This window comes from Salvia hispanica, chromosome 1 (assembly GCF_029641045.1).
Source record: "Salvia hispanica isolate PSC_SH4W2 chromosome 1, Shi_PSC_v1, whole genome shotgun sequence".
NCBI lineage: Eukaryota > Viridiplantae > Streptophyta > Magnoliopsida > Lamiales > Lamiaceae > Salvia > Salvia hispanica.
This window is the reverse complement of record NC_142692.1, coordinates 29,256,574-29,267,947: the sequence shown is the minus strand read 5'-3', so window position 1 is coordinate 29,267,947 and position 11,374 is coordinate 29,256,574. Positions and strand designations below refer to the sequence as shown.

General features: G+C 36.2%; 1 protein-coding gene across 2 annotated transcripts; it reads left to right on the top strand.

Annotated features, from left to right (window-relative positions):
- The first annotated feature begins 4,649 nt into the window (after positions 1-4,649).
- LOC125221858 (putative serine/threonine-protein kinase At1g01540) lies at positions 4,650-7,761 on the top strand. Of its 2 annotated transcripts, none has more exons than XM_048124162.2 (8): positions 4,650-5,290; positions 5,572-5,882; positions 6,187-6,291; positions 6,371-6,493; positions 6,585-6,755; positions 6,830-6,986; positions 7,104-7,313; positions 7,411-7,761. In XM_048124162.2, the coding sequence occupies exons 1-8, from the start codon at positions 4,985-4,987 to the stop codon at positions 7,561-7,563; spliced, it is 1,536 nt and encodes a 511-aa protein (XP_047980119.1). In that variant the 5' UTR covers positions 4,650-4,984; the 3' UTR covers positions 7,564-7,761. The 2 variants fall into 2 exon arrangements, with proteins under 2 accessions (XP_047980119.1, XP_047980122.1); XM_048124165.2 differs by having other exon boundaries at positions 4,653-5,290; positions 6,857-6,986.
- Positions 7,762-11,374: the final 3,613 nt, after the last annotated feature.

The following is an 11,374-nucleotide window of genomic DNA, read 5'->3' as shown; positions in this document are numbered from 1 at the left end:
AATATGCATAAAGACTACATCTTCGACCATGCCAAAAACTTCTTAACATATTAATGTTTTTTTTAGACTCACCACCCCTACAAATGATCACTAGGAGTTAACTAAAACTGCCCACAGGGGCTTAGCGCAGTTGGTTCCGGGGGAGCAGATATTGCTACAAGGAGCTGGGTTCGAATCCCACTACTGGCGTGTGGGAGCTTCCATCTCTCAGGCACAAGTGTGAGGCCTTGGGAGATGGGCTTCTGTCAGGACAGTGGGTTGAAGGTCTCCTCTCTAACGGGCCGTTGTGTACCATGATTGAACCTCCTCACAAACTGTCGGGCCGGGGTGTGGGGGCGGCCAGGGTGACCGCATCACCTTTTGCTACAAGGAGTTAACTAAAACTATACCGTATTAAAAAATTTCCGCATCTCAAATAATCAATTCATAACTGAAAAAATAAAGAAAAATATTATTTCCTCCGTCCATTAAATCTTGTCACATTTTTCTATTTTCGTCCAATAAACTCATTCAAGTCCACTAACAAACTTTTTCTTCTACGTCTTTCTTATTTTTTCAAGTTTACATTAAAACTCGTACTGTTCAAAAATTTATACTTTTAAAAAACGGAGGATGTATTAAATGTTCATTGTTTGTTAAGATTTTAACTAGGAAAACAGTTTAATTCCTTAATAATTAAACTATAGTGTTTATTTGCTTTTTAATCAAATAGAGAACAATCAAAATTATGAAAACTAGAAAAATATTACACAGTAGTTTAACTTTACAGATGAATATAATTTTTTATTATGTTATACAGCTACTCCTATAATATACAACAAAAATAATTGAGCGCTCTTTGATATGCATGGATTTTCTATACTCTCTATATTTTTTTAAATATGAAACATTTATGTGTTAGGCATAAGATTTTAGTAGTATTGTTTTGTAAGTTAATTATAAAAAATAAAGTAAGAGAGATAAAAAAGAAAGAGAGAATAAAGATGGTGTTGTTTTATTTAAGAAATATTTTATTTTAAATGGAATAACTAAAAAATTAAAACGTTTCATTTTTAATGGAAAAAGAGTGTAGTAATATTTTTATAGTTAGACTTCTCTGTTCTAATAACATATTGCTTGAGTTAAGTTTGTGTATGTACGCACTCCTATATTTTGATATTTTGACTATTATGTTGAGATCTCGTAGAAAATAGGCTTAAAATCTTAAATGAGTACTCCGGTTGTCCCATTTAGATGATCCCTTTTATTTTTTACATGTGTTTTAGAAAAATCATATTTCCTCCGTCCCAATAAATATGAAACATCTGGTTTCCGGTACAGGATTTTATGCAAGTGTTGTTTTGTGAGTTAATGAAGAGAGAGTAAAGTAAGAGAGAGGAAAAAAGTAGAGAGAGTGATATTTCCATTTTAGGAAACGTTTCATTTTTAGTGGGACAACCTAAAAAGGAAAACGTTGCATTTCTAATGGGACAGAGGGAGTAATAAATAGTTAAAATGGAGAAAAAGTAAAGTAAGAGAGAGAATAATGTAGAAGAAAGTCTCTTTCATATTATTCTCTCTCTTAAATTACTTTCTCTTAACTTTAACTATTTATTACTCCCTCCGTTTTATAGTAATGGAGGCGTTTCTTTTCGGCATGGAGATTAAGAAAAATTGTGTTAGGTGAGTTAAGTAAAGGAAGAATAAAGTGAAAAATGAAAAATGTATAGAGATGAAGAGTGAAAAAAGTAAGAAAAGTAAAGTAGGCGTGGAAAAATGTGTTGACTTTTACTAAAAGAGAAAATGACTGTATTACTATGGAATCAAAAGAGTATGATTTTTACAAAACACGTGCAAAAAATGAAAAGGGTCATCTTAGCTGGGACGGAAGGAGTACAAAATGTAACAGTAAAACACAAAAGTTGAGATCGAAACTGAAACAGAAATCAACCCGCGACCCGCTGTCTGTTAAGTCGTAATCCCTCCAACCAATGACTAGGATTACCAAAGCCAATGTTGATATGCTTATTTTCTTCATCAAAAACAAACAAATAAATAAAAAGTTTATTTAATGTTTTGGCGTTGGCAAATGAACCATACCCGAAGTAGCTGGAAGTGTGTCAATTCATTAACCGACCGTTGAAGGTAGATTTGTCAATAAACAAAACAAATAAATTTGAATACTATTTGCACTCGAGTTTAATAATCCTACTACTAAGTTTAAACAATTAGATAAAGATAACTACATAAATATCTTCAAACACGAACTCAAATTATTTATCGGACACAATCAGTTTATTTAATTTATTATTGATACTCAAATCATGTCAGACTTGGATATTCCATCATTTTAACTCAAATTATGTAAAGGAATCCTTAGCCCAAAATTATGAGTAAAATCATTCCTGTGCAATATCGGGTAATTTGATTTTTTATTTTAGATAAAAAAAACCCCCCCATTATCATAGCGTATTACAATGCGTTTTTTGTTGTAAATTTATCATGACATAATGACAGAAAAATCACCTCACAATTTTGAATTTCTTTCTTTTCATTCGTATGCAAAAAATTTATAAATATGATTACACCAATACTAATGGAAAACAACCATAGTACATCAATAAATGATGATACTCTTTCATTTTCAAAACGTTTCACGAGTTGCATCGTCCGCTACTGCAGCATCGCAGACGATGGGTTAACCATCGTCTGCGCCCGATAGATCGTCCGCGGACGATGCGCGGCGGATATCCATCGTCCGTCGCATTGTCCGCCACTGTGGACGACGCGGACGATGGGTCACAGACGATGGGCACACGTTTCCTTTTTTTTTTTTTATAATTTTTTCAATTTTTTTTCTTATTTAAACACTACTATTCACTACCATTTCACACACTCCAATTTCACATCTCTTCAGTTTCTCTTCAATTATTCTCTCTCATCGACTCAAAAATGAATCCCGACGACTACGATTTGAGTACATCGGATGGCTGCAGACGAGCCTTGACTCGAGCCTTGTTCGATGCCGTTAATGAAGCCAAGACGGAATGCTTGGCACAAATGCAGCGGGAGCAGGCGGCGGCGGAGGTAGAGGTGCGGGTCCCTCACCCGATACGACGTCGGACGTTTGTCCCCCGCGATCACGACGTAGCGCACGAACGTTTGTTCGCAGATTATTTTGCCGAGAATCCAAGGTGGGGCCCGAATATTTTTCACCGCCGTTTTAGAATGAGCCGAGATCTTTTTCTCCGCATTGTGCACATGTTGGAGGGTCGTGATGAGTACTTCCAGTATCGGGAAGACGGGATCGGCAGACCCGGACTTACGCCTTTGCAGAAGTGCACGGTTGCGATCCGTCAGTTGGCCTACGGCACAACAGCGGATATGTTCGACGAGTACCTCCACGTCGGGGATACAACTGGCCGCGAATGTCTGAAGAAATTTTGTAAGTTAGTTGTGGAGGCTTTTGGCGACACATATTTGCGACGCCCGATTCCTGACGATTGCCAGAGCCTGATGCGGATGCACGAGACGGTGCACGGCTTTCCTGGGATGCTAGGGAGCATCGACTGTATGCACTGGCAGTGGAAGAACTGCCCGACGGCCTGGAGAGGCCAATTTACTAGCGGCTACAGGGGCAGCCACCCGACGATGATCCTAGAAGCCGTCGCTGACCACCGCCTCTGGATCTGGCATGCCTACTTTGGTGTAGCCGGGTCGAACAACGACATCAACGTCCTCAACTCGTCCACCATATTCGCCGATCAGTGCAGGGGTCGCGGTCCTGCCATTCAGTTCACTGCCAACGGCCGCACACATCATATGGGGTACTACTTGGCCGATGGCATATACCCTAGGTGGCCTGTTTTTTTTAAGACGATCAGCTGCCCAATTGGTGAGAGGAGAGTCTTGTTTGCGGCAAAGCAGGAGTCCGTGCGGAAGGATGTGGAGCGGGCTTTTGGGGTGCTCCAATCGCGGTGGGCAATCGTGAAAGGTCCGGCGCATTTCTGGTACAAGGACGTCATCGCCGACGTCATGTATGCGTGCATCATCATGCATAACATGATAGTCGAACAAGAACGTGGACATGTCACCAATTGGTTGGATGATGAAGCCGGATCTAGCTCCAGCACGGCGACCTTGCCTGTCACTCGAGGATTACCGACTGGCTTCGGTGTGGTTCTACAGCGACAAGCCTCAATGCAACCAACAAGACCATACTCAGCTCATGACCGACATGATTGAAGAAGTTTGGAACCGCAACCACCGCTGTTGAGAAATTGTAGTTTTTTTTTTTTCGTAGTGTAATGTTTGAATTTTAATGAAATGAAGTTAGTTTTCCAAATTTTGAAGTATTTAAATATTCAAATAATAGAAAAATGCTTAGGGCGTTGTTTAAAGCGGGCTATAGTCCGCTCCACTGCAGATGGAATAGAAGGAGGATAAAATGCTGACATGGTGGTGCATAGGGCGTCGCTTAAGGAGTCCTACTGTGGATGGCCCTAAAATGAATTACTTATTTGGTTTCTTTTTGCTATGAAAGTTGGTAAATATACCAAAATTAGTATACGAATATATAAATGAATTCGGTGGAATTATTTATAAAAATAGGAAAAAGAATTGCTAGCACAACAAAAGTGAACACTTTTCCTTTTCGACAGTGAGAATTAACACTCGACAGACACGCACATTTCAAGTACAGTATAGCTATAGATTCTCTCTCTCTCTCTCTCTCTCTCTCTCACACACACACACAGAGAAGCTCGCCGGCGAATTACTTCACCGGCGGGAGCCTTTCCAAAATCAACAATTTCTGCCAAATCTACGGGCGAAGCCGCCGAGAATCCATTCTCAACCGAAATCTACGTTTATGAACACTCAATTGAGCTTAAACATAGCAAATCGAGATTTCCGCGCTCCTGCTCCATTCTCATTGTGCATGTCGGTTTCACCACTTCTCTCACCAATCTCACACTAAACACGCACTGCGCGATTCGCGGCGGAGATGACGGTCTACGATGCGGCGTTTGTGAACACGGAGCTCTCGAAGAAGACCTCGATCTTCGGCCTACACCTATGGGTGGTGATCGGGATAGTAGTCGGAGCTGTGATTGTGCTGATCCTCTTCCTGTTGTCGCTCTGCATCACCGCCTTTCGCCGCCGCAGCAGCAGCGGCAAGGGCAAGGGTGGTAGGAAGGGAAAGATCTCCGGCGCCGCCGAGTTTACTCCCGTCGTGTCCAAGGAAATCCAGGAGATCGTCCACGATTCCTCCGTCTCTGCCGCCGCCGATCACCGCCCGATTGGTCCTCAGGTATAATGATTTCGAGATCTAATTTGTTCAATTCGATTTAATTACAACGGTATTTTTTAATTTTCACTATGTTCCCCCTAAAATTTAGTATCTTACTGTTGGATTGAGAAAGGTATACTTTTTAATGAAGTGAGTTACTTAGCTTTTCATTTAGTAAGTTTTTATGCTCAAGCTGTTGGATTGGGAAATTGAATGCGGATTTATCTGTTTCTAATCCACTTATTATGAAACAAATACAGCTTCTTTATGTTGCTTAGATTGGTTTTTGTGCTCATTTTTAGGCTGTCCCTGAAATACAAATTGATATGGGGAAAGTGGAGCACAGGGTGGTGTTTTCTGATCGAGGAGCATCGAGTGGCGAGAGCAGGGCCACAAGTGGGGCTGACACGGGGTCGTTTGGTGGAGGTAGTGGGTCGTTGCCGGAGGTGTCACATTTGGGGTGGGGAAGGTGGTATACTCTAAGAGAACTTGAGGCAGCCTCGAATGGATTGGCAGATGAGAATGTGATCGGGGAAGGGGGATATGGTATTGTGTATTACGGTGTATTGGCTGATAACACGAAAATTGCTATAAAGAACTTGCTGAATAACAAGTGAGAATATTCTTCTGTTTGCTTCTATTCTTGAACGTATTTGCACAGTGCACTATAATGGAAAGCAAACGCTTGAGCATTGAGATGTTTCCTGCAATTTCACCTGTCATGTTTATCTTTATCGTTGGGGGTAGAGAATTTCTAAGCTTACTTGTCGTGGATATCTTTATCTCGCTTGTTCCTTCTTCCCTGGAAATCTTGATCACTTTTCAGTTGTAGCTCTTGAAGTTTTAATTTCTCCAAGACGTGAATGTGCTATATCATTTTGCTTGTGAGCTAAGCCATAGTCAGCCATTCTTAACAGGGGTCAGGCTGAAAAGGAGTTCAAGGTAGAGGTTGAAGCCATCGGGCGAGTCAGACACAAGAATCTTGTTAGGTTGTTTGGCTACTGTGTGGAAGGGGCTTATAGGTATCATTACTTATTCTGTTTTGCTAGTTGATTTACACTTGAGCATCATTTTGTTCTAATGCATATATTCTATATACAGGATGCTAGTTTATGAATATGTAGATAATGGAAATTTGGACCAATGGCTTCACGGAGATGTTGGGGAAGTCAGCCCCTTGACATGGGATATCCGTGTGAATATTATTCTAGGAACTGCAAAAGGGTATATATCTGGTCTGAAATTAGTATGATCTCTTTGCAATGTGCAGCTTAGTTTTGACTATTTACCAATCTTCAAATCGTCTCTTTGGCAGCTTGGCTTACTTACACGAAGGTCTTGAGCCAAAGGTTGTTCACCGTGATATCAAGTCCAGCAACATATTACTAGACCGTCAATGGTATCCTAAATTGTCAGATTTTGGGCTGGCTAAGCTCTTGAATTCAGAAAGCTCATATGTGACGACTCGAGTAATGGGAACATTTGGGTTAGTTAACATTTCCTTTTTTTTATTTTTATTTTTATTTTTGAGATGAGATGAAGCTAAGCTGATTTGGGTAGTGATAAGTTCAATCATTCTTCTACAAGATATGTTGCTCCAGAATATGCTTGCACTGGCATGCTGAATGAGAAGAGTGATATATATAGCTTCGGGATACTAATTATGGAGGTTATAACTGGAAGATCTCCTGTTGATTATAGCCGGCCGCAGGGAGAGGTTAGTCATTATAAAATCCTGAGAAATGTCTGCTGTTTTGCGATTATTGTTTATTAATGTTTATAAGACACGACTATTATTTGCAACTCTCACTGATAAGTGAGGACATAATTACAGGTTAATCTGGTTGATTGGCTGAAAATGATGGTTGGAAGCAGAAAGTCAGAGGAGGTGGTGGATCCCAAATTGCCTGAAAGACCTGATTCAAAAGCTCTCAAACGTCTGATCTTGATTGCCCTTAAATGTGTAGACCCGGATGCCCAGAAGAGGCCAAAAATGGGCCATGTAATACACATGTTGGAATCCGAGGACTTGCTGTCTCGTGAGGTATGCCTTAAAAATCATCTCAAGTTAGACGCATAGGAAGAAATGGTCCTATGTGCTAATGTTGATCTTCCTGTGTTTATCAAACTGTTGAATTCAGGAGAAACGAATTGCTCGTGAATCTCTGAGTTCTCACCGGGAAGAAAGTCATCAAGGTTCAGAGCTGACTAACAAACAAAGCAGCAAAGGTACATCTGATAATGTTGAAGGAGACAGCAGTGGGAACCATCACGCACCAGTTAGTTGGAGATAGTACGCGGATTCGGTACTTGCTATGTATGAAAATTCCTCGTGCTTATTTATGCCGTTTCAATCAGTTCCATTCTTATCCTCTATCACCAATTTTTTTCTGTAGTTAGTGCCTAAAGCATTGTTAACTAGCACTTGTGAAATGAATGATTTATTCTTGACTCTTTATAGAAAGAAACCGTGGCAATTTGTTTGTTTCACATTTCTTTCGGCTTAACTAAGGATGGAAGTTTCAGACAACGAGAATGGCAATACGTACTCAGCCTCGACGAGACGTTCAAGTAAGGTATTCATAATATAACAGTGCTCCTATCACGCTTGGGCAGTGTATTTGGCATTGCTTGTGGGATTATATTTAGGAGAACAGTGTAGATGAAATATTGTGTATTATTGCATCTCATGTTGGATGACTGCTACTGAGTAACTAATTTAGGTGAGATATTTTTGGTAAAAATTGAATGTTCCATACATGTTATTGTCATAAAGCCAGTTCTTGTCCTTGTTGATCTACGACAATCTTAGCTATGCATTCACATGTTCTGTCTCATACTAAATGAGGATATATATGCTTATAGGAATGAAATTGCAAGCTGGCAAATGGATTTTATAGGGCGGGTTATGCTGCGTTTTCTTTGCAAATCTGCACATGTTATGGTTTACTATTATCGACTATTGGAAAAATGACTTTTCTGCATTATTGTATGGTGGTGGACTGGAAAAGGAGGAAATGTAGAAAAGGATATGTAATTAAGTAATTTAATAAGAAAATCGTGAATCAATACATAAGTAACAAAAACTTGACAAACATTAATATGGTGGCGAGTATTTGTTTTTTTTGTTCAGTTTTTTGTAAATTCGAACCATCTCATATCATATTAGTAATTGTTTTTTATTGAAAAGGAATCAATTAAGACTATGTCACCCAAAGAAACCGAACTGAAATAATCAAAATTTTGAATTTTCTTATATGCTAGTGGTGTAACGACCAGACTCACCTACTGATGAATGGTTGTTCATGGGGAAGATGCATGTTGTTATATGAGTATCACTCATCAAATTTTGTTCACTTAATATCCTCAAATATGTAGTTTCATACATGTATATTCTTGGAAATTTTCTTTTTCTGGGTGTGTTTTAGTTACCAATGTCTCCCTCCGTTTTTAGAAGTAGGAGTCTCTCATACTTCATGCCCTATGCCCTATTCTTACATTAAAATTCTAACTTTATATGCACAAATATACTAATGCTACTATGTAGGAAATATAATTACAAAAATTAGGTGCTATAGAGCAGGGTCTTATTCTAATGCTTATAGCACCATAATCCAAAATCAAGACTAAATCTCCACCCTTGGATTTTAAAATGAGTGGATGAGATTAAAGCTCACAAATCTCAATAAATAGTAGACAAAATATCAACAAAAGGGTAATATCGTCGTTATGTTATCATATGATAATTTTCGTGAGTGTTTTTTTATATCAACATTGTGTATTACAAATATCAACAATATGACATTAGAATATCAACACAGTGACAAGAAAATAGCAACACATTTTTATTGAAATTGGACATGCATAATATTGAGATTTTGCCTACAATATATTGAGATTTTTTGTTGCATTTGTTGATAAAAACTGCTTATCAACATGTACGAAAATTGAAATATAATTTATCAAATTTCATCACCCGAACATCGTCGGAACATATGCAATTGAGATCTCGTTGGAATCCTTATTAAATTATCTTTAATTTGATATATTTTTTGCAAAAATATAATTTAAATTGAGAGAGTTACGTAAATTTAAAGATTTGAGATGATTTTGAGGAGAGAGAAAGTAGTTAGTTATAATTACTACATATAAGATTTGACATTAATATCTTTTTAATTTAATTAATAATTATTTAAATTTAAAATATATTACGCTTGATATTATATCAACCATAAGATCTTCTAATCTAATGGTTAAAAATAGGTCTCAATTTTGGATTGATAATTACTACTGCTAGTTAACAATCACGTTCCCATATATACAAAAGAAGACAAAGCTTATTTAAGTTTTGGTGTTAAATTACATGAAAGGGGTGTACCGACTTTAAATTCCATGCATAGATTAAGATTTGTTCAAATTTTGTAATTAATCAAGATTTATAGTTTATAATTTATTTACGTGATATTATTGAGATAAAATAAAACGTCACACATTAGGCAATGACACAACTTCGTACTATTATGGAGTACTTAATTTATATTAAATCAGTATTAAAATCCAAATATTAATTAATTGTAAAATTATATCAACTTAATTGTTTGGAAATTTACAAATATATATTGGAATTTGATTAAAGTTTATAAATTTGCAGATAAATATATCTTATAAAAGTGAAAGTTTATCGCAACTAGTATCACGCCTGTGCGATGCACAGATTAAAATATTTTAAAAAATTAATGTTAGATTATAAATTAATTAAATGAAATTAGAAACAATATTATTATATAAAAAATTATAAACAAAATGACTATGAATTTTATACAACTAAAACATATTCCCTCCGTTCCTTATAACTAAAAGAATAACTCTAATCTATAATTAATCAAACTAATAGTAATAATATAAATGTCAAAAAAGACTGAACTCGGACATGCAAATTGTACATGAATCGTTTCTCCTAAAACTTCAACACGTGAGAAGTATTTATAGAGATTTTGTTTTGTTTCATTATAGTTTTTAACTTCCCTCATTCATCTTCGAAACATTCATTTCATTGCAATATAGTGACACTAAACACTAAAAAACCAAACCTTGAAACCTAAATCTTAAACCCTTAACTTTAAAATATACTCATCATGACTAACAAATGAGCCAAATATCAATAAAATTCTCCCTCCGTCCCAGTTCAAAAATTTAGCATTGTACAAAATAATTTAAAAATTGAATAAATTCACAAATAATACCATACACTACTATTTGTGATGATAAATATAAAATTAAAATTAAAGTATTTATATAAATATAAAAAAATGTTTATAATAAAAATAACATTCACATAAACATCTAAAAGTGAGTAGACAATTAAACTATAATTTATTGTATTTTAAATTGTCCATTTATTGACAATTTAAAATAGTACATATTATAGTTAAATTGTCTATTGTACTACAATAGTATACTAAGATTATCAAATTGATAATTTTGTAGGAGTATTCATTTAAATATTTAAAATTAGATTACTATCACAATTAGAAATTATTCTTAAACCTTAGTAGGTAGTATTCTAACTATAGTACAAATTTACAATTATACAACAATAATTAGAATAGAAATTACAATGAAAATAGTAAAACAAATCGAACTATAAGTTGAGTCGAGAAAAACCCTCTTTCCGGCCCACAAGACAAATGACTTCCAACTATTTGCTCTCGGATTGACATATTGTTCCTATAGATAAAAGAACTTCCTCATAATATGTAGAAACACTTCAAACTATTAGACACTAATGAACTTGATGAAGCTTCAAGAATCAAACAATATAATGCTCCTAAAATGCACACTAAAATATAGAAAACTTTAGAAAGGAGAAAAATGCTATTGTTGATGTGTAATCCATCAACTAATGAACTTGATGAAGCTTCAAGAATCAAACAATATAATGCTCCTAAAATGCACACTAATATATAGAATACTTTAGAAAGGAGAAAAAATGCTATTGTTGATGTGTAATCCATCAACAAATCAATGCTTTTTATAGGTACAAAATAAGAATGCGAAAGGTTATGTAATTAAGTCGCCTTAAACCACAAAGTTAAAGCAACGAAG